Source organism: Salarias fasciatus, chromosome 4 (assembly GCF_902148845.1).
Source record: "Salarias fasciatus chromosome 4, fSalaFa1.1, whole genome shotgun sequence".
NCBI classification, from domain to species: domain Eukaryota; kingdom Metazoa; phylum Chordata; class Actinopteri; order Blenniiformes; family Blenniidae; genus Salarias; species Salarias fasciatus.
Window position 1 is genome coordinate 12,156,353 of NC_043748.1, and position 22,332 is coordinate 12,178,684.

Below are 22,332 nucleotides of genomic sequence, written 5' to 3' on the forward strand. Positions count from 1 at the left end.
TTTAACAAACTGCTCAAAAAAATACCTGGAGTGGGGCGAGTGGGATGTTCGCATTGTGTGCCACAGAGGGAGGAGTGATGCACTCGATGCCACATTCAGCTGGACTGACTACAAAGCCACACTATTGCAAACTGCCTCATTTTCCTCTGTCCAAAGGGGCAAAAAAAAAAAAAAAAAAAAAGAGAGAAAAAAACTAACTCATGAAAGTTCTGGGAAACTTCTCACGGTTCGATTAAGCAGTCAACATGCACTTAACACGACTATGTTCCTTAAATGTTTTATGAAATGTTACAAGCGAAACGCGGTTCGTTTAGGAGACGGTTTGCTCTTATTCCTTTTTCCTGCCAGGCTGGATTTCTTTTTTTTTCGCTCAGTAATGGTGTAATAGTGAGTGTGTGACGGTGACGGTGTCCACAGAGGAGCGGGAGAGGATCATCACAACACAAGGAACATTCCCTCAAGAGACTGACTCAAACTGCTCCCCTCTCCCTCCACTCCTCTTCCATCTGCTTCTCTTGGGTGTCTACTTTCTCCACCGCAACGTTCAGTTATTGCCGTTTTTGTGTTTTTTTTTTTTTTTTCCATTATTTTGTTTTTGTGCTGTTGTTCAGACGAGACATTGTTTTCTGATGTTGAAGTTGCTTCTTGTGTTGCGCGATGGCTGCTCTGCAATCAGCTTTCTGCTGTCGAGGATGAGTCGCCGGATGGGGCAGAAGGAAGGAAGAGAGGGCTCCAGATTCAGGCTTTCTGAAGCAGTGGGTTCCAAACCCGAGGCCGGAGACCTTCAAGAGGTCCTGAGATAAATCTGAGCAGTAATAATGTCAATGGACAAAACCAAACAAGATGAAACAATGTGATAACAAGAAAATGTTAAGATTTTTAATTGTGGATCAAAAGTACAAATAATTTTATTTTAACAGCAAGCCAACAAGTTTGGAAGCACTGCTACAGGAGGGAAGCATGTTTTTATGTGGGTATCCATTCTATCGACGTCAGATTTACATGACAATCAGGGCAGGTTTTTAGCTCGGAGGAGGTACGGGCTTCACACACGTCTTCATTCGGTATCCTAACTGCAGATTACCTCAGTTACAACATTTAGTCTTTAATATTCAAAAGAGCAACTGTGAAATGGCGGGTGGCACCGAGAGTGTGAGAGATAAAAAAAAAAAAAAAAAAAAGGAAGCAGCAGCCTTGGCTGAATAGATAAATGAATGGACAGGGGACAGGGACGAGATGAGAGGTGAGGCTGAGTGCCAGTGGAGGAGGAGAGGCAGCGGATTGCTGCGCGGTGCAGCCGCCCTCCATCTGGCCGCCGACCCGCCAATCGGCCCTCGCGGCTCTGAAGTCAGTGGCTGTGCTGTGCCCAGTGTGGCAGCCACTCACAAGCATACCAGCCTGCAGAAAACTAGGCCACTGAACTCTGTCTGCCCTCTGGATTTTTTTTTTTCCCCTCCTCACAACTTTTTTTTTTTTTCTAGATTAAACCCAAAAGGCTCAGCTCCCCCATCGCAAAGCCTTTTAGCAGATCTGGGCAGTCTAACAAGCCATATTCGCTGCAAACAATCCCGTATTTTGCCCCTCCCTGTGTGAGGTAGTGCTGTCAGGCTGCCCGCAGCGCCGCCAGGATTCACAGCAGAGATGAAGATCGTACCTTTTTTTTCTGCCTCAGTAATTCTGAGTCTTTATTATCTCAGACAAGACCATCATCCTCCTCCTCCTCCTCACACACTCCGGTGGCCCTGTCTCCGGGTTCAGGTCGGGTACCGAATCGAGTCCCTCGCTGTGAGTGGACGATCCCGCAACGTGATGTCACCAGAAACAGGTGTTAAGTAGGCTAGACACGGTTTCCATGGCAACAGTGAAACCCATGGATGTGGCGGCTCTCCTCCTCTTCTTCCTCCTCTCCCTCCCTCCCTCACATCCCGAATGTCTGTCTCTCCTCTGCTGGTCGAAGCCAGGGACAGAGACTCGGCGTGGCAGCAGAAACCTGAGCAACCCGACACGGACCCTCGCGGGGTCCACATCGTTTTCAATATTAAATAAGCTGTTTGATCCATTAACCCTTTGAGCTCAGCCTGTAATAAACTGCACTTTCTCCCTCCCCTTCATAGCATGTGTAGATATGGGGATGCTGTCTCATCACTTCTCAGTGTAGAGCATTATACATTTTGTTGTTTTGGGAACCAGGAATAATCTTTCAAAAGAAAAAAAAAAAATCATCCTCAGTTGCTAAAATGTCTGATCTTTTACTTTTTTCACGACTAAAAAGTGGTACGAGCTCCTGGAGATTTTTCCAAGTAAGCCTCACTTCACATTAAGAAAAAAAAAAAAGTGGGGTTCACATCCAGGGCACAGAAATTGTTAGCTAGCTGGGACGGCGTCGTTTCTAAAGGGGTGCCATTGACTGAAGTGCCACGGCGTTGCACAAAGGGTTAATGATGAGACGAAGGCCACGCAAGGCCTGCTCCAAGTTCTGTTTTTGCACATTTGTGAGATATGTCAGTATTTTAAGTTTTCCAAGTGCCTTTTTATTATAGGTAAATATAGAAGTTATACACTATATGAAAAAAAAATATTATATGAAAATATATTTTTTCCTGGCATCATGTTCTGAGGTCGAACATGCAGAATTTTAGAGTTGTAAAAGTCTCCAATTGGTACAACATAGCGGTGTTCTCCTGTTTTAGAGGAATTTTATTACGATATTGATAATAATGTCAATGAAAACAAAAAAAATGTTTAATAAAGTTGCATTTGATACGTGTGTTTTCATTTTGTCCCACTTACAATGCAGTGAAAGGACAGAGTGTGTATCTTAATGTCGAGAACACAAACAAGATATGAATGTACAACTGCTTTGCAGTCAGATTCAACCACAAATGACATTTTTAGAGAAAAGGAAAGGGCTTTTAATTGGGTTATAATTTACAGAGAACGGGGAGAGGATAGAAAGGGCATGAAGGATGTTCTCTTCATGTTTCTTTTTTCTGCTGTGACTGTGGATTTTCTTGCGATTGAATACTAAGCTCTTCATCGAGTCGCTCTTTTGCTCGTACCACCTGGACACAAACAGGAAAAACACTGAATGTGACAAAGAGTAACAGTTTGCAGAGCCACAGAAACTATATGACAAGTATTCATGTTTTAACTTTCTGAAAAAAAAGGTTTTAAATAAGTTTTAAACAGGGTTGGTCAGTTTTTCTTTTTTTCCCCCCAACTTTATTTATAATTTTCAATTTACAGAACAACCCCCAACCCCAAAGCCCACCCCCCCACCCCAAGGCCTTACAGAAAAAGAAAAAGAAAACAAAGAAATAGTAATAATCATAATAATGATATCAACATAAGAAGGGGGGAATAAAAGAGGTAACTTCACAATGATTAAGTAACAAAAGATGAAAAAAGAAACAAATCTATATGCATGTATACATGTACACACATATACATACACATTCCCACATACACACATATAGATTGGAGCATCCTGGGACATTATCCATCTAGTGTTTTTGGTCAGTTTTTCTAATGAACAAAGATTAGTCTTCATGAACCAGGATTCTATGAGTCCGTATATTTTATGTGATGAGGGAGATGATGATGACTTGTATTTGGTGAAAGCTACACTTTTCGAAGGTGTATCATGACAAGTCATGTATATGTTATATAATTACACTCAGGAAATGTTTGTATGATAATCCATCAATGTAGAGACTCATTAAGAGTCCATAATATTATCCAAGTATTAGTATACATGCTTTTAAAGAAATCAAATACTTTTCTAATAGTGACAGCCTCCCTGTGTTCCATAAAACACACTGAGTAACAACATAAGTGAAGAGTGTGACATAGAATACTCACTTTTGATTGCAGGTAAAAGGAACCGCCCACTGACTTGTCGTTCACTTTGAAAAGGTGCTCATAGTTCTGCAAGAAAAGGTTGGCGTTAGCATTACAGTGGAAGCATTTGAGGGACAATCAGGACAAAAGCTGGGACAATAATCCATTTATTTATGTCAATGCACATCCACAGATTTAACCTAAAGAGCTGCAATACCCTAATGGATCTATTAATATGATCAATCATGTAGTAACATCCTGTGAGAACGACCTGGCTGCACCGCGGAGAGACACCGAATCAGGGCGGCTTCGCTGACAGATTTCAATCCAAAGAGATTTCTGAGCCACATTGGTGAATAGTGGTGATGAAAGGAGGATGTGAGCGTGATAAAGCATGCACCTCAAAATGTGTGAAAAATAACCTGCAAATTCTGTCACTTTTCAGAGAGTTGCACTGAGTGCTGTTTTAAAACTAATTCTATGACGGCAATGAAGATGTCACAGAGAAACATTAAAGGAACAATGCTCTAAAGATTTGTTTTTACAGCAGTGGACAGAAATAAGATGCCTGGTGATCCATTGTTAGTGTTTTTAAAACTAGTAAACTCTCACATCCGGCTATGTTGATGCTCACAGTGAACTGTTTTAACAGCAGAGCCTCCTTTATGGCCTGCAGTCTGAGCAGCTACATTAACTGAGTGAGTTTAGAACAAGCAGAGTAAGTTCGCACCTTCTCAATCTCCTCAGGCGTGAGTTTGGTCACATTCAGGATTTGCTGGGCCTCCTGCAGGCTCATCCCGGTGATGCTGGAGGCGGCGGCCGACTGCTGACCAGCACTACCCCGGGCCCGGGCTGCTGCCTGACTGGCTGAGAGTGAAACGACAACAGGAAAAAAAATTATAAATTTATACTGTGAGGCTACAATCAATTGTGCACAGAGTTGCATGCATGATTCATTTAACTTTACTCAGACATTTGCACCACATAGCACTCACTTTCACAGAGCAAGACAGTTTAAAAATTGAATACATGTCTTTGAAACTTTAAGATAGCCAAAACAATACTAATAATTGTAAGAAAAATAAGGATTATAACCACAGTTTTATTATGAGGCTTTGCAAAACACAGTTACAAAGGTTACTTAAGGCAAACAATGGAATTCAATTCAATTCAATCAATATCAATGCGGGAATGCAGGAATATACAGTTAGGGAAGGAAAATCTGTCACAATATCATGAATCGTTGGGTTTTTCCTGATCCAAAGTGCTGATCACCTTTGTATTTTAAGTTGAGTATTTTGTACCTTAAGCTCATCTGAGGACAAACATTCATCAAAGAAAGACAGGGTCTTTGGACTTTACATACAAACACATCACACAGAGGGGTCTCAGCCCCACCTTCATGATAAGAGACAGAGCTGAGGAACGATGTACATCAATACAAGACTTGGTGTATGTCCTGATTGGTAACGAGCACAAAAATGCATCGCGTGGAGATCATCAGGTAAATCATATATTACAGGCTGGGGCCATATGAGCAAACCTCACTGTGCAATGAAACAAACAAAGCTTATAAATAGTGGGGACATGTTCCCTCTGAGTCCTTGATTTGACAAATACTGCATCATACCTGCAAACTCCTGCTGTAGTGCACGGGCAAACGCACGTCCCACCACCTGAGCTCCCATCACTATGATCTGTGCCAGATATTTAGCCTGCGAGGGAAAAACACACATTGAGAGAAAATCATCACAGAGAGGAGGACAGGACGACCACAGGAAATACACGAGAACAAAACGAGCACCGTCATTACAGGCACGACGTCCTCCTCACCAACCCATGCTCTTTTACACATGACAACACTGAGTTTAAAGGAAATACCAGGTCGAAAAGGAGACGTCTGCATTACATAAAGACTGCAGGAGGAGCAGCCTGAGGCAGGTCCTCTCCATAGCGGCTCATCTACTGTCGCTGACGGAGCGGCTGGATAAAAAAACAACCACTGTCAAAAACGTTCTTACCATTTTAGAATCTAATCCCGCGTCCCACGGAGCGAGCGAGCCAACTATTTTCTCACATGTACACTGAAGGTTACCGGAGGGGTCAAAGGTCAAGGAAGCGTCGACCAAAGAAGGCGCAGACGGGAGCGCGCTAAGATTTACAGCGGCCCCTGCAGGCGAGGAGGACGAAGTGCAGTTTGTATTCACGGTGAACTGCGTTCAGTTTTATTTACCAGATAAATAATATTGAAGCTGGTCCAGCGTCAATATTATTTTTAACAGACTGACATATACTGTATTGAATAGTTTTTTCATATTTTGGAAATAATTTTGAATGTTATTTAAGCAAACGTAAAGTCCCTGTAATAATAATATACCGATGAAACTATTGTCTCAAGTGGAATCATGTTCCCCTGTTGGAAAAAAAAAAAATTTTTTTATATTTTTACACACATTAAAAGTTTTCACACGTCCATTTCTGACTCTTAAATGTGTGAAATTCACTCTGAAAAGTTGACAATGGCCTTTAATAATTTTTACTCTTGTGGAACCAAATGTTATCTGAGCTCAATTCAACTCTGTTATATTGAGTTTTATTTCATTTTTTCAACTGTAAACATACAACAAAGACCATGTGTGTATTTTAGAACAAATATTTATCTTAAAATAAGTCCTCTTCTTTCTGCTATCATGGGAAGTTCAAGATGAAAAAATGAAATAAGCAAAATATACTCTTTTTTTAATTTAAGACAGCATAATTAACAAAATATAAGAAAATGTAGATGAAACCTCTACCACTTTGGCCTATAAATACAGGTTTAAACTAGTCATTACTCAGTGGGAAGTGGAAAATCTCCAAACTCCTAAACGGAAATATGCATTTGGATGTCAAACAAAAAATAACTTCCCACTGTTGTAGTTGAATGTTTTAAAACAATTAACCAGTTTCCCCTGTGGCAATCAGCTGATTGATGCCAAATTACACATATTCCTGAGGTATGTATATTGTATTCACTGGCTGTGTGTTTGCCATCCTGAATGAATCAAACAGAGAAAATCAATAATGGATTGAAAAAGTTTTTATTGTAAGACAATAATGAAAATCCACAAAGTGTTACCCAGATTAGACAGATATAAAAGAATTTACTCACAAAACAAGATGTTTTCAACACAATGAAAGGCAATTTTATCCCATCCAAAAATCCCAAGTTGTGACCGTTTTGGAGCCACAGACACATACAGCAGAATATATCCCACAAACCCTGATTACACCTGTGTTCAAAATGACCGAGCTGGTTCAGTTTGGTCTGTCTGAGGCTGTAAACAAACGGGATAGAGTCAGAATGATTGTTGATCCTGATGTAGCCTGGAATAAAGACTGTATGATGGCTGCATTGTGACTGATTAATACTGATTACATGATAAAAAGTTAAAAGCAGGTCATGAGAATTATCTCATTATAAAGAGGGATATCCCCAAAAGAGGCAGAACATGGGCATGGGTCATATTAAAAGTTAAACTAAACAGAAAAAAAAGAAAGAAAATAATCTATTTTATAAAGGTCCCCGTCAAAACATCAAAGGAGGTGATTTGGCTTCAGTGTAAAAGAGCAGTTCATTGTTTTGACTGTTTTCTTTAAAGAAATAAGCAAGAGATTCAGTAAAATCTGACAAATAAAGCAGTGACACAAAATAATGTTAAAACAACTTTTTTTTTTAGGCAAATATGGCTAAAACTGTGACAATACGGTGATTAGAAAACTCCAGTTCATGGCCAAACATGAGCACTGGTGACCCTGTTGTATCCTCGGCGAGGTTTGTGCCGCTGAAGCTTGAGCGTGTTACAGTAACCGTGTGTGTGTGTGTGTTTGCGTTTGTGTGTGTGAGATTCACCTGATCGGACAGGAAGACGAGCTTGTTAAATCAGGCACGCGGCGTTCGCTGCTGACACAACCGCAAAGATCATCTAATTGCATTTTTTAAAAAGACACATGAAGGCGGAGCACGTGCTCATGACCGTGCGCTGTGGAGGTCGATGTGGCAAAACACACCACGACTCTGTATACGTCATCACTCACAATGTGCGACTGTAACACTGAAACACTTTAAATACGGACGACCCAGAGAGGATTATCATGCTTCAACCACGACCACAGAGGACAGAAGAAGTGAGGCTCACGTCTAATTCACAGGGTGTGTGTTGTGGAAACACAGTGGAGATATTATTGCTTGAATTACCTGCAGTTTTATTCCACTTGGACTGACCTTGTATTATAATTTACCAGATTTATGGTAAACATTAATCCCAAATATGTATTTTCAGTATATTTACTGAGAATTTCTTGTATATAAGCGTTGAGATTATCGTCCTAGCATGGCAACGTGTGGCATTATTCCTCTTGTCTAGCATACAAATACAGAACAATTACAAAATCAGATTATCTCAAACTGATTTAAAAAAAAAATCCACTTTTACCAACTAGACAGTGTGATATTTGATTATTCAAAACCTGAACAGATATTGTCATACATACAGTACTGATAGTTTAATTTTAAAAATTCCCCTAAAACGTGTTGACGTTCACATCGTGCTGCTCGTTTCGGGTTTTTCGGGAGGCTGAGATGCTGTCCGGGTGGCACGCATGAATCCGTCGTAACTCTCTCCCTCGTCGTGACGGACGGGCTCCTTCAGTCATCCTGGAAAACAGAAAAATGAGCAAAACTGGAAGAAAAAACTGTTGTTGTAATTGTAGGAACAGGTAAAAATAGAGTATCATTGTTAAAGTTGATTGTTTTCCCACAGCTGCAGACTGTATAAACAATTACGTACTTTCTCAGAACAGACGTCTCCATCATATTCACTCACCCACTCATCTTCATCGACTCCCTCAAAGGACTCCTGTGGGAGCGGGTCGTCCATGTTCCCCAGTTTCGCCACCATGGCACTCAGCAGCTGGGTATCACAAACACACTCAGCAAATCCAGAAGAGACGGAAGATTTCTAATTTTGTTTATATCTGCGATGCTGGACAGTTTGTGGAGACGTGCTGCACCTCCTCCTTCTTCTGCTCGTCTGTCTTCTCCTCCAGGTAAACAGAGGATGGCAGGTATTTCCTGACTGGGGCCTCTTTGGGGGCCTCGCTCACTGGAAGAAAAAAGACACACACCAGGCATTAAGTAGAAAGACGTGGACGTATTTATCATTGCTATATATACAAATGAAGAATCCCTGCAGCGTATGGGTACCTGGCGTCATGTCTTTGGGCTTCAGGCTCATCTTTTTGTGCTGGCCGTTGGAGCCGGAGAGCCAGGCGGAGGCCGTCAGAGCCGGTTCCCACCACATCGCAGTGTCGGTGTACACATCGTCCTGGAAGAACTCTTTCTGCAGAGTAACACACCGAGTGGTTACTGTCATCGACATTCATCACAGAAAGACATCAGGGGCGGTGTGCTGCAGCGTCTCCGTGCGTCCACAAGGTGGCGCAGGCTGCCCAACCTTGACTCTTGGCACTTTGAAAGCGACTGGCTCTATGGTGGTCTTGGTGAGCATCAGTCCGACTGCAACCTCCACGTCGCGCACGTTGCACTCGGTCTTGCGCAGAAAGGCGAACCCCTGCAGACGGAAGACATTTCACGAGTCAGAGATCAACAAATTCAAAATAAATATTCAACATTTAAAAAATATCTGTTTTAGGAGTGCATGAGATGAGGTACCTTGTGAGGCTCAGAGGAGGTGAAACTGCTGCATTCAATAAAGTAGGGCTCCTCAGGGACGATCTCGTAAATGTAAACTCTGTTTTCACCCTGAAAAGCAGATTCAACTCGTTCAGCGGCTGCAGAGCGTCTCACGACTCCAACGCGATCGGTGGTCTGAGTCTCACTTTTCCGCTGAGGATGACGACGCCAGTGTCGGGGTCGTAGAAAGGGATGAGCGTCGAGGGGGAGATGCTTATGGGAATGCTGGCGATGGCGCCGGAGGACAGGGAGTCCGCGGAGTACAGGTAGATTCCTCGCTCACTGAGGCTGTCGAGGGGGAAAAAAAAAATGAAGTCGCAGTTTAAGTTCTCTGGAGTCAGGTCTACTGCTGCCATGGCAACGGTGTTATATGTAAAATCTATTACTGACTGGATAGATTTTACAGAACGCTCAAATATCTCACTTCATCAGAAGCTTCAACTTCTTTTTTTTAAATCATTTCTAGTACCTGTCAAATCCCGACACCAGCAGGTATTTGCCGTCACACACCCAGACCACCCGAGCCCCCCGATGGCCTTCGGGACCTGCTCCCTCCTGAAAACAGAAAACAACAAAGATTAATATCATTTCTGTTCTTACGGCCTGTTTTTTTTTTTTGTGTGTGTGTGTGTGTGTAATCACTATTAAGATTCACAAATCTCCTTCATAGCTGTGAGGTCAAATAAGAATTGATGACTATTTTTAAATTCACATTTTGTCTACGATCAAGATTCACCTGTACGGGAGCGGTGGACTTGCGAGGGTCATAGATACGAACTTTCGCATCCTTGCAAACTGTTGCCAGCAGCTTCCCGTCTGGACTCCACGCCATGCCGAACACCTGAATATGAAGAGTGAGGAGAGAAATGAAGAAGAAACAGAAACTTGTAAAATGATCAGATTTTATACGTGTTACAGTTTGTTCTGGTAAAATACATAAGCATGACTGGAATCTAAACAGCGTCTGAAACAAGCAGTGTCGATTTCTTCTTGCTATGAGGAGAATGAGGAAGTGTTCGACTCGCCTGGTCCTCGTGTCCAGTGAGCAGTTTGACCTGCTCTCCTCTGTCCAGGTCCCACAGCCTGACGCTGAGGTCGTAGGACGAAGACACCAGGAGTCCACTGGCCAACGGGTGAAACTTAACGGAGTAGATCTTCTCTGTGTGGCCTGTGAGGAGCCAGACGAGCCGTCAATCATCCTGGAAGAACAACTGCAGCTGCCGTAGCTTTTTTTCCACTCATTATACACGATTCATTAGATTCAGGCATGTTACACCAGAAGTCCTCTGTGGTTTCAGGATCGTCTCCAGGGCGTCTGTCCTACCTTGGAGGATGAGTTCAGGCTCTGTCAGCGTCCCCTTCAGCCCGCCTTCCGGCACCTTCCACACCCGGATCTTAGCATCTTCCCCGGCTGCCAGGGACAGAGAAAAGCAGTGTAACGCACGCAGTGAGACGCTCACATGAACAGTCCTTCACGACGTTATTCACTCACCCACGGCAAGTCGGCGTGGGTCAAAGGGGTCCCAGCAAAAGTCGGCCACATTGCCAGAGTTCTGGACGGTGGGGACCGCCGTGTCTGGGAGCCTGCCCGGCTGAGAGCGCTGAGAAGACAAATTAAACTGGAAATAGAATCTCGATTCCAAAAGATTTAAAAATATCAACAAGCTGCTGCTGCTGCTGCTGCACCTCAACTATGGCGATCTGGCCTCCGGCGATGGCGAGAGGCACGGCCACGCGCTGGTGGTTGGCGCAGAAACCGTCACACTCGCCCGGCGTGGTCAGGTTCAGGCCGCGGATGTTGGTGATGTGTGTGTCGCGGTGCATCACCACGCCCTGGATGTGACGGAACTTGGAGGTCGGCCCTGATAGAAAAAACACAACCTAATATAAATAACATCATCCTCGAGTAAAAGGTGCTGAACTCGAGCGTGTGGCGTCGGCGTTGGTACCCATCAGACTCTGAATGGCCTTGACGCTCTGGCTGGGACTGGGGCTGGGCAGGAAGCCTGAAGACAGGCCGGAGGTGGAGGAGGGCGAGCGGGACGGGGCGGCGCTGCTGCTGGGGGTGCTCAGAGGACTGCTGGAGGTGGAGCAGCCCCGAGCCTGATCCTCCTTGCTCCCCCCACTGATCAGCCCCTTCTTGGCTGAAGCTGGTTTCTCGGGCGTCGCCTTTGTTTTGGGCCTCTTGTTGGGGTTGAGACTGACTTTCTCCACCTGAGGGAAGAAAACAATGCTGAATGCTGGAGCTGCTCACGCTGGGTCCAAACCGGATGAAGCTGCAGAGAAAGAAGAGAAGCGACCTGCTGGTTCCCTCCCTGCCACCACTCCTCAGCTGTCATGGCTGCCGTCGTGCCCACCGTGTCCGGGTAAAGGTCGTCATGGAACTCCTGGCCCGAATGCTGAGAGACGGCAAATAAATGATTTATATTCAAACTGAAATAATAGATTAGCTTAATCTGCACTATAAGTCATGAACATACTAACCTTGCGAGGGACCTGGTAGCTGATTGGCACAATGCAGCTGTCCGTCAGCTGAAGCAAGCGCACCACTTCGCAGGACATGACGTCCAGCGCCATCTTAGGCAGCATGGCAACCCCCCGCGTCGAGCTGTCCGTCAGACAGTGGCTCACTTAGGGTGTAAAATACAGAGGGCGGGTGAGTTACAGACATTTAGGGAAGGTTACTGAAATGATCATGTTTAGTAAAATAAGGTTTACCTTGAGAGAGTAAAGGCTCAGAGGAGGAGATTTCATAGCAATCGATGACAGTGTCTCCCTATGAAGGAGAGAAAAATCAATAAGTACTTGCATATAAAATTCTCTATTCTTATCTTTTTGTGGAATGGCATCAAATATCTGACGAGACAACCTCCACCTCAATGCTTTTGTTAATCCTTCACCCAAAAACCACGTGCAGTTTCATGGCGTGTCTCCTCTCTATTATCTTAATTTGGAAATTCAGCTTCATTTGATACTGAAAAATGTCAATCAAATCCAGAATATTCCCCCTCTATTGTAAAGTATTTCCATAAAGAATATACTGATGATTCATATCACTCTGACAGATTTTTAAGGTCACAAAAACATGTATATGAATAATATCTGAGTGATGTCTTATTGTTATTTGCAGAAAACATGAATAATAAAGAAAATCAATCTTTATCTTACCATGCCAGACAACAGAAGCAAACCAGTGTCTTCATCAAACAGAGGAATCAGGATGCTGAAAGCAAACAGAGGACAAAGAAAGAAATATTAGAATGACGAGTGGCACAGGATGAAGTTTGAATCGGGCGCCACTAGATGGTGGAATAGATTCAGTTTCAGAGAATAAAGAAGCGTCTGGTTAACAGCAGAACTCTGCTGACACCTTAAATGCTGAATTTTTCACAACTGTCACTTAATTTCTTTCTGACAGCCAGTACTGCAAAAACGACAAAACACAAAATGTGAACGCTAATATCTATTGATTGTTCATTTATTTGCTGATCTAGACTTTCTGATCATCGCTTCACATTTTGAACCGATATTGGTCATCTGTAGCAAGAAAAATGAAGCAGTCACATAATTTTTTGAAGCGTGAATGTTGTTCTTTCTTGATTTCAAGGCTGCAATAAAAACTTTAAACTTATCTAGAAAATATCTGGATTTGTTTGGCAACACACTTAACCTTCATTAAGAAACATTTCAGACGTCGAGCTTTACTTTGTCCGCACACACTCGCATGAGGCCACAGTCACCTGCCTCCTCTCATGATCTGAACTGAGAGGATTGAAAGAAACAGAAACCTAATGAGCTTTGCAGTCCTGAGCGGAAAGTGTGATCGAATGCACGAACCAAGCCAAACAGGAAGTGCTACAGAAACACACACAGCAGGTGATGCTGGTAAATCTTTCCTGTTCCATAACCGACAGCGTGTCCTGAAATAAATCTCTCTCTTCCCCCCCTCATCGATAACAGGAGCAGTCGGTATCGTTTGGAGAGTGCTGGCAGACTGGAGCACTTCACGTCCCGGGCCTCAGGCGGGCTGGGTGAAGAGGGGAGGCCGCTGCAGTGATTGGCTCGCCATGACGTCCTCGGTTAACGCTCCTATTCCAGGGCGAACGCCGCTCGGCTGCTTCCACATGAACCGAGGCCGGCGGAGCCGTGATGTAATGCTCCAAGCATGACAGCATAATGACAGGCTGGGCTTTGGGATCTGAGGCGACGGCGCATGGCGACACGCCACAGTGCATGTGTGAGCGGGCCGTCGCGTTTACACAAACAAATCTGAATATTTCAGGACACATATAAGTTGTAGCAGATCTTTATTTCGGCTTAGTGGTAAATCTTTAAAAAGTAATTGAGCTCTTGGCAGTTTTTCTGTCATCAGACAGAGAGAGACAAACTTGGATATATTCTGAAACTTGTCTCAGAGGACAAATCTTGCATGCAGTTAAAAGTAAATTGAAGAAAAAAAGGCTAATTTGGACATATGTCAAAAAGAAATAAAGAAGTGTAGCAATAAGTCTTAATCACATTTATATGAAAGAAATTCATAAGAGCAGGGCTCAAACTTCATGTTAAAGTTAGAAACAAAACAAAAATATGGCACATTTTAGACATAAATTGACACAAATACAGGCAGTACTAGTTAAAATAGGTATAAAATAGTTATAAATGTATGTTCCAAACAAAATAGAAGACTTGTCAGCATTTAATCTCCAAGAATTATTTATTAAACTACTTCAATGAACCAAAAAGTTCAATCAAAGGCGAGGGCCTTTTCTTTTTTTTATCATCTAGAACTATTTATTCGTGGATGTATATTGGCCTACAAGGTCTACTCCAGTTATACAGGGACAGTAAATCTTACTGTAGTGTTCTTTTCCCCCCACCGATCGTACATTGCAATTAAGCCAATGTCAAGTACTTAAAATTCCTTTTCCTTTATGTCTCATTTCACCTGACTGTTCAATGCATCCTGAAGAACTTCTCCTGTGTCAAACCTGTGTCTTTTCCCCTCGACCGCCCCTCCCTCTCTGACAGGCCTGTGAAATCAGCGAGGGACATCCACGCTTCGTTAGGCCGACTCCTTTTTCCCATGTCTGAGTCGGCCCACAGGGAGTCCCTAAACACCTCCATTCCCACCCTCCACCTCTCCCACTCTGTCCTGTCCCATTCAAATGCACTACCTCTCTGCCAGCGTAATCTCCCTTTGTCCCTCCAGTCCCAATTACTCCTCCAAATTGAGTTCACTTTCCACGAGCGCTTATCTCCGGGTTTCTCACAGTAAACGCTCAACAAGTCAAACAGCCACATAATCGGAGTGAAGCTTTATCACTTTATCGTTGCCTCTGTTTACTGTCGTTTTCATGCTTCACCTCTCCACCGGACCGTTTTCCCACACAGGAAAACACACACACACATATGCCTGCGTGTGCATATTCACGAGCGAACACGCAAGCTAATTATGCGGCCTCATGGTGCACGTGAACGTGCATTAATGGCAACATGCGTCTTTACACTCGCTCGGTGAGGGAGTCGGCTTCTTACGTGGAGCTCCATCACATGGGCTGATTATGAATGAAAACAAATACTAGACCTCATTCAGGAGAAACTGTAAACAGAGCTGTGTGTGTGTGTGTGTGTGTGTGTGTGTGTGTGTGTGTGTGTGTGTGTGTGTGTGTGTGTGTGTGTGTGTGTGTGTGTGTGTGACACTAATCCTCATATAAAGCCTTGTTCTGTGTGGACCATGTGATGAGAACAAGCTAAAACCATCATCAAATAGTGGTTTATTATTTCAAACCTGGTGGTTTTGATATATAAGAGTAACGATACATCGACAGATTTTATCAATAACTTCTTTTTTAAGATGGTCTTTCTCCGAGACTCCTCTCAGCCTCACTCTTTTGGGCTGATATGCCCCCACTTATGTCTCCACACCTTCCAAACGCTCTGCGTTGAGCCGGCTGATGCTCCCCAAATCCCCCTGGCTTCGGTCTGTCACTGCGCTCCTATCAGAGTTTACACAAAACAGAGAGCGGCGAAAGCACGCCTCCTGTCTCGTCTGCCATCGCCTCGCTCCGCTCCCTCACACACACACACACACACACACACACCCAGGCGGACGTCGTGAAATGACCTTCTGCCCGTGACAGCAGCCTTCAGCACCAGCAGATATGATGGTTATATTACTCATGGGAGTGTGTGTTAGTCTGAATCTGCCAGGGAGTATTATGATGATGAGAATGTGATGTCGTTTGATAAAGTGAGCCATTGGAAGAACGGACGAGTGGATGACGGATGTGTGCGCGTTTGAACTACGGTGTGTGTATTACTGTGCATCTGGGAGAAGAAACCTCTGAGTTTATGCACTTAAACTGTGCAGAAAAGGTCCGGCGTCCACACAAAAGGACACATTGATGTGCGGGGAGAACGCACTGCACTATGACTGCGTGCCCATTCAGTCACACTGATAACATCAGGCACAAGCAGTAGTGTAATATATACAGTAGAGGTGGGGCTAATGGGAGCAGTCTGGTCTGTGGAGGTAGAAGGTCGCGGTGGCGGTGAGGTTCGGCATCTCTGGCCAGATCGCTATCAGTTAAAGGGAGCTTTCTCTGCACTGCGAGAACGTGGCCTTTCGGGGGGAGGGGGGGGGGGGGGGGGGGGGGGGGGGGGGGGGGCGCAGCCGCACAAGTAAAAACACACAAGACAGCACAATAAGCTCCAGATGACAGGTGGCAGCTCACAAGAGAAATAACTGTGGTGGCCTTTGAGGAATATGAGACCAAAACAAAGCAAATGGTTGTCTACGTCTCACTTTGAGCCTCATTTTGCACAGAAGCCCTCACTTTTTTTTTTTTTTTTTTTTTTAATTACAGGAACACTGGATGGCTTTCAATCTGCTGATATGCACTGTCAGCAGTCCAGTTCATCATTGTCACACTGTGTCTTAATGTGATACGACCACTGCTGTCTGACAGGCTGTCCTTAAAGGAAAACATCCTTTGAATCTGTTTCCATTGTCTCCATTTGTGTACTGCTCTTGTTTTTATATCATGTATTGAGGAAGTGGTTACTCATCTAAGCTCAGCTCCCACATACAGGTCGGACTGACCGCTTAGCTCAAAGTAATGAACTTGAAATTGTTCCTAGTTTTAATGCATAGAAGTACAAGTGTATATATTTGCTCTTGCTGTCTTTTCCGTCCTCTTCAGTGTTGCGCTGCAGCGATAACAGTGAGGCTGAAGGGTCTGCTGAACTGTGAACTGCAGCAGCGGACTCTGTCTGGCCGCCTGCCTCCGCACGCCGAGCGCCTGCAGCTTGTCCAGCTGTATCGGGCCGCTCACTCACACTTTCAGAGTAAATGTTTGGATTATCAAACAGGCACTTGGGACAAGTCAGAAGAAAAAAAAAGACTTCGCCAACTTAGAGAGTCATTTATTGAGCATTATTCACCCTGGGTTAGCTCCGAGTCTTAAAAACGTCAGCCAAGGCATCTGAAAAATCTGACTTGATTTCAAAAACATTACAGGAGCCGGCTTCATAAAAGCGAGCCTGCCAGCGCACACAGAGGGCCACAAAACCTCCACAGACAATCACCACTGGCTGCAGCCGTATACAAATCTCAGCGCGCACAATAAATACACAAACTGTAATATGCAGGCATATAACTAACCACACGCTAAACACTATTTGTGCTTCGCACATGGAAATCTGTGCGCGCACAAATCCAAGTATGGGCACGTACGGGCACACAACTCCCATCGCAAACACACACAGAAGTAAACAAATCAAGATACATATACAACTTTTCACCCAAAGTAAAAGTCATTTGCTACTAAAAAAAAAAAAAGTTTCATAACAAAGCAGCTTAAAGGTTCCTGATCTTTGAGAAACTTAATTCTAGCTTCATATTTATAGTTTTTCAAATTTATGTGAACCAACAGGATTGAGTAATCAGTGAAATCACAGTTGAGTGGTTCCTACAGGTCACGGTGATCTGTGAGGCTGCAAATTAACTGTAACCATGAATCAAACTTATTTTCCAATAATATTTGAGGCCTTTTCTTTGTCTCCCCCCCCCCACACACACACACTTGATCAAAGACTGATTACTTCTGGAAACAGATGTGCTGGAATTAAATTAATCATAAACTATCTGGCTGGAACTAAGAGCTCTGCCTCCACACTGAGAGCCATGTGAGCGCACGCTTTCCAGTTATCTCTTTCACCACCGCTGTCCATTAAAACACATCCACCATTTCTTCTTTTAATAATCTCTCCCTGCTGCCATCTTTACATTTGCTGGAAGTTAACACACTCTGCTCTGTCTCGGTGAAATCGCTCCAGTGTAAAGGAGTTAGACACAGCTAATGGTTTTATCCACACTTACGCTGCGGGCCCATGACTGTCCGCATCCACCCGACAATGGGAGGACTGGACTGGAATAATCCACGGATATTAGATGGGACTCGTGAAAGAACAACTCAGGATTTGTACGACTGTTTCCAGGACAGTAAGTCCCGGGGTTGGTTTCTGGAGCTCCTCAAGAATGTTGGAAAAGTGAAATCTTATCTCGAGCGGGTTTAGGTATAAATCGGAGGTGATGGTGGAAATCACCTCAGTGCTTCCAAACTGCTGCACCGCAATCCAGCACGAATGATTTAGCTGTGAAGAGAAAACACATCACGGCTGATGAGCTGTGTCACCTTTGTAAACTCACAAAGTGACGCACTCCAGCCGTCTGAATGCATACGAGCGTCGCAATCAGCGGCGTCTGAACCGCGGGCTCCGCGCCACGGGAGTTAAACTGCGGGGTTGCGGCGAGGGCAGCTTCTTTCCACTTCACCACGGTCACACGGGCTTTCAGCGACGGGCCGTCCGACCGCCCTCTCATCAAAATCAACGTAACTCCCATGAGAGGTGACCAGAAGTTTACCTCTGACCTGCTGCCAACGGAATAAAGCTCTGCGTCACGGTTTGGACTGGAAGGGAGTAAAATCAAACAACGTCTTTGTTCGTTTGTATCTCTCATTGTATCTGAGTAACAGTGCTAGGAGTCTACTGGTATTTTTTTTTAATTTTCTTAGATTATTGAGGTGACACTTTCAGACTTAAAAAAGAGAGACATCAGACAAAGGGGCCTTTGAAGTTGCATAAGAAAGAACAAGGTTATTAGATGACTTACTCATTCATCCAAAGATCAGTAAGTAGCTTAGCTGTGAGACTTTAAATGTATTTGATAATAAAGAAAAAGCCCACGCTGGTGAGGAGACAGCCGCTTTCTCCACATGTCCCTGAAGGTTAAGGTGCCGCTCTGCTCGATTTGGTGGACGAGCCGAGCCGCACAGTGGCTCCGCGAAGAGCTGAAATGTACTAAAGCGCGGCGCTTTTTCCACTGACTGCTTGCTTTGTCTCCACTATGTGTGTTTAATAAGTGTGCTGGGTCTGCTTGCCGAGCTACCTTCAGTAGCCAGTTCATTAGAAGGGAATTAGAGCTGACGCGCTGCGTTCCTGAGGGGGGGAAGAAAAGCCCGGATTGTGAGCGGAGGGGCCAGCTGTGGCCGAGCCTGAGCCCCGGTGACGAAGCTCTCAGATGGGCTGCCAAAGCGCCCGCTTTCCCCTTTCTCCTCGCTCCATCGGGCCCCATCCTCTGGCCCCCGACGCCCGCGACGCACACACACGAAAATACCCACGGTGCCGCACGTGCACACATGATGCTCAAGGTTTAATTAAACTCACTGGTCAGCAGTGAGCAGTATCAATGAGTCAAGCAGAAGCCACAACGAAGGCTGCACATCTCTCAGTGTGGGGAGAAACAATGAGCCCACTACAGAGACACAATTCCTCGAAGAATAATTGACCCTTCAACACATTTCGAGAAAACCTAAGTGTCTGACCACATGATGAACAGCAGCAGAGACAGAAAACAGACTTTAACTGGCTGAGATAAAACGAGCGCTCACAGTCCGACTGCCGTTCACTTTAAATTCTGCTTTATCAGGCTTACAGTCAAATGTCACTGGAGCCATCTCGCTGTCTACGGACGGGTCGCCCGTTCATCACAGGGTGGACGGAGAGACAGAAAGCTACTACAAGAAGGTTTTGAGTCAATGATCAACCGCGAACATGTTTTTGTATTATTCATGTTGCTGTGGGAGAACATGCAAACTCCAAACATGAAGGCCCCCCTGAGCCTGGAGCCAAACTTCTCATAGTACCACTGTGAGGTGAGAGAGCTAACCGCTACTTGCTACATGCGAACCACTCAGACAGGCCTGGAAACGTGTGGTGAACCGGCTCAGGCCGGCTCGGTTATAAAACGGTCAGGTCTAAGGCCATAAACTGGCAGGAGACCTCCACAATCAGCGCTGGGTAGGGGAACGTGGGTGGCCATGATGGATTTACAGATGTGAGTGTGGGAAAACACTAATGAGAAGCATAAATTTTTCCAACACACATTAGACACTGGACTTACAGCAGAAAAGGCCGTTTTTTTGGGGAGTTTTATTATCATCCACCTTCAGTTTCGGCATGTTTTTTTGTTTATTTGTGTCAGTGTGTGTATCTCTGAAACGCCGGTCGCTCCCAGCTGATAGATGCGCAGCTCCGGAAGAGATGTGTTCCGCGTTAACCTCGAGGCCCCGGCTTCAAGGGCCCGGGTCACGCGACCGTTTAATGACCTGTCGCTGGGGGCCTGGGAACCGACCAGCAGCCGTGACCGCCTCGCAGGGGAGAGGCGCACAGAGGAGATGGCACACAGAAGATAGGAAGTTAAAAAGACGACCCACGGTTAGCCTCTCTGCTGTAAGGTCACCTGAGGAAAGACCGATGACCGCACAGATGAATTATGACAAATTGGCTATGAAAACCTCGCCGAGTCTTTTTATTTGACAGCTCATAAACTGTGTCAAGAAACATACTTTCTTGGGAAAAAAAAAAGAGGTTCCAACCTTTGAATATGAACCTGGATAATTTACAAGTTATAAGACAAGAACAAATCATGACCATTAAATAACTGTCAGCACTGCTGTTTTGCTTTTACTCGCACAACTCTTAACCCTTTAGAGGGGAAATAAGTGAAACACAATAGCTTTCACGATGATTCCATGAAAAAATGTAAGGTTCATTGTCAAAGATTTAGGAATTACATAAAAAGTCAACTCTCAAAGTAGAACTGTCAGAGTCTGAATCAGCCATACCAAGTAATTGCATTGGATACCAGATCCATAACTTCAAATCAATAATCAGAAGTTCACTGTTGGCTCTGGCACTGATTAGTCAGCCACGATGAGTTGTGCATTGATCTCCAATAGGGGAACAAACTGAAGATGATGTCAGCCGTCGCCGCACACTGCTCTATTTTTCCTACTGTGGATAAACCACAAGTCCGAGCCGCTGCCGTTCTCGGCTCTGAACGCTGGAACAGTCGGCGAAATCGGCTATAAAAACACACTCCACAATAACAGGCCTGATGAGTGACTTACTGCGCCGTCAAAAACGGCGGCGGTTAGAGTCAGACGGACCTTCGAGATCAACAACCCGGCTGGGAGTTTGGAAGACACCAAGGTCACACGAGTCTGAGGCTCAGATAAATATTTCACTTGGTGATCGCTGCGAGATATGTTGATATATTGAGCCAAATTTCCTTTAAACGATGACGAGTCCTGGATAGCAGATGATTTGAATCTTTCGTGTGTGCTTTCATCATAAAACCCAACAATTTAAAGACACAAAACATAACTGTTGAGTGTTTGCTTTTCCTTCGAGCTCGGTTCTTGTATGCAGATGAGAGGGGGCTTCGCCCCCGCAGCGGGAACCAGAGAAATATAAACCCTAAAACAACTTCTTCGGAGCCTTTCTTCCCCTCGCTCCCACCGGAGCGGAGGTACAAAAACATTCTTGAGGTGTTCAACAGAGCGCCTTTCACTGATCCTCGTTCGCACGTGTTTTGACTCTGCGGTGTCTTCCAGCTCGGCCTTATCAGAGAGTTAACAGGGTTTATCAGCGCCTGCGTCTCTCGGTCTCTGGTACGCAGCGACAGAGGATCTGACTGGCCTCTTTGTGACACACACACACACACACACACACACACACACACACACACACACCACACACACACACACACACACACACACACACACACACACACACACACACACACACACACACACACACACACACACACACACACACACACACACACACACCTCGATAGATGCAACTGTGTCCATACATGCTTTTTTTCGGGTCCATCTGAAACTCGGCTTTATCTTGTTTACATGCTCTGCTGGTCTCTCCTTTATCTCAGGAGCAAAAAAATTCCAGTCATGCAAGGACAGAAAAAAAAATGTTGCATCTCTGAAAAGTAAACACCGGGAAACACAAAGAAAGATTTTGTATTCGGACTGATGTTTGGGAAAAATAACACATGAGACTTCAAAGGAAACCCATCGAAATGTACAGATTACATGAATAGACGGTTCCCACGAAAAGCGTCTCCCCGCACCGTGGCGTGTAGCTCTAACAACCGCGCAGTTATTTCAGAAATCATACCATCGCCTTCCCACCTCAGCGCTGTTTTGACGGACGCCGCACAAAACCCCTCGCTTTACTGCGAGTGGGCCCAACACGCCCTCACTAAATCACCCGCTTTAATGACCGGAGCAGGAATAAGTACACTGAAAACCAATAAAAACTTCACAGAACCGCGCAGATTTATGAAATGACCGGGGGAGGGAGAACAGAGACGGGGGGGGGGACGAGCCGAG

At 44.7% G+C, this 22,332-nt stretch overlaps 1 protein-coding gene across 3 annotated transcripts in view; it reads right to left on the bottom strand.

Annotated features, from left to right (window-relative positions):
* Positions 1-1,148: 1,148 nt before the first annotated feature.
* The window catches only part of LOC115386686 (mitochondrial import inner membrane translocase subunit TIM16-like), an 89,901-nt gene continuing 68,717 nt past the window's right edge, over positions 1,149-22,332 (bottom strand). The window contains exons 10-30 of one of the 3 annotated variants that reach the window (XM_030089107.1): positions 12,743-12,797; positions 12,293-12,350; positions 12,059-12,204; positions 11,875-11,973; positions 11,524-11,788; positions 11,261-11,436; positions 11,067-11,175; positions 10,899-10,985; positions 10,600-10,742; positions 10,311-10,415; positions 10,044-10,129; positions 9,721-9,862; positions 9,554-9,643; positions 9,336-9,452; positions 9,086-9,221; positions 8,893-8,984; positions 8,706-8,792; positions 5,471-5,555; positions 4,571-4,707; positions 3,862-3,927; positions 1,152-3,062 (exon numbers count right to left, since the gene is read on the bottom strand). In XM_030089107.1, coding sequence (XP_029944967.1) covers positions 2,976-3,062; positions 3,862-3,927; positions 4,571-4,707; positions 5,471-5,555; positions 8,706-8,792; positions 8,893-8,984; positions 9,086-9,221; positions 9,336-9,452; positions 9,554-9,643; positions 9,721-9,862; positions 10,044-10,129; positions 10,311-10,415; positions 10,600-10,742; positions 10,899-10,985; positions 11,067-11,175; positions 11,261-11,436; positions 11,524-11,788; positions 11,875-11,973; positions 12,059-12,204; positions 12,293-12,350; positions 12,743-12,797 — 2,368 coding nt within the window. In that variant the 3' untranslated portion in view covers positions 1,152-2,975. Of the gene's footprint in view, positions 3,063-3,861; positions 3,928-4,570; positions 4,708-5,470; positions 5,556-5,861; positions 5,960-6,904; positions 8,537-8,705; positions 8,793-8,892; positions 8,985-9,085; positions 9,222-9,335; positions 9,453-9,553; positions 9,644-9,720; positions 9,863-10,043; positions 10,130-10,310; positions 10,416-10,599; positions 10,743-10,898; positions 10,986-11,066; positions 11,176-11,260; positions 11,437-11,523; positions 11,789-11,874; positions 11,974-12,058; positions 12,205-12,292; positions 12,351-12,742; positions 12,798-22,332 lie in introns of those variants that run through there. The other 2 variants (XM_030089105.1, XM_030089106.1) reach the window with 2 other exon arrangements.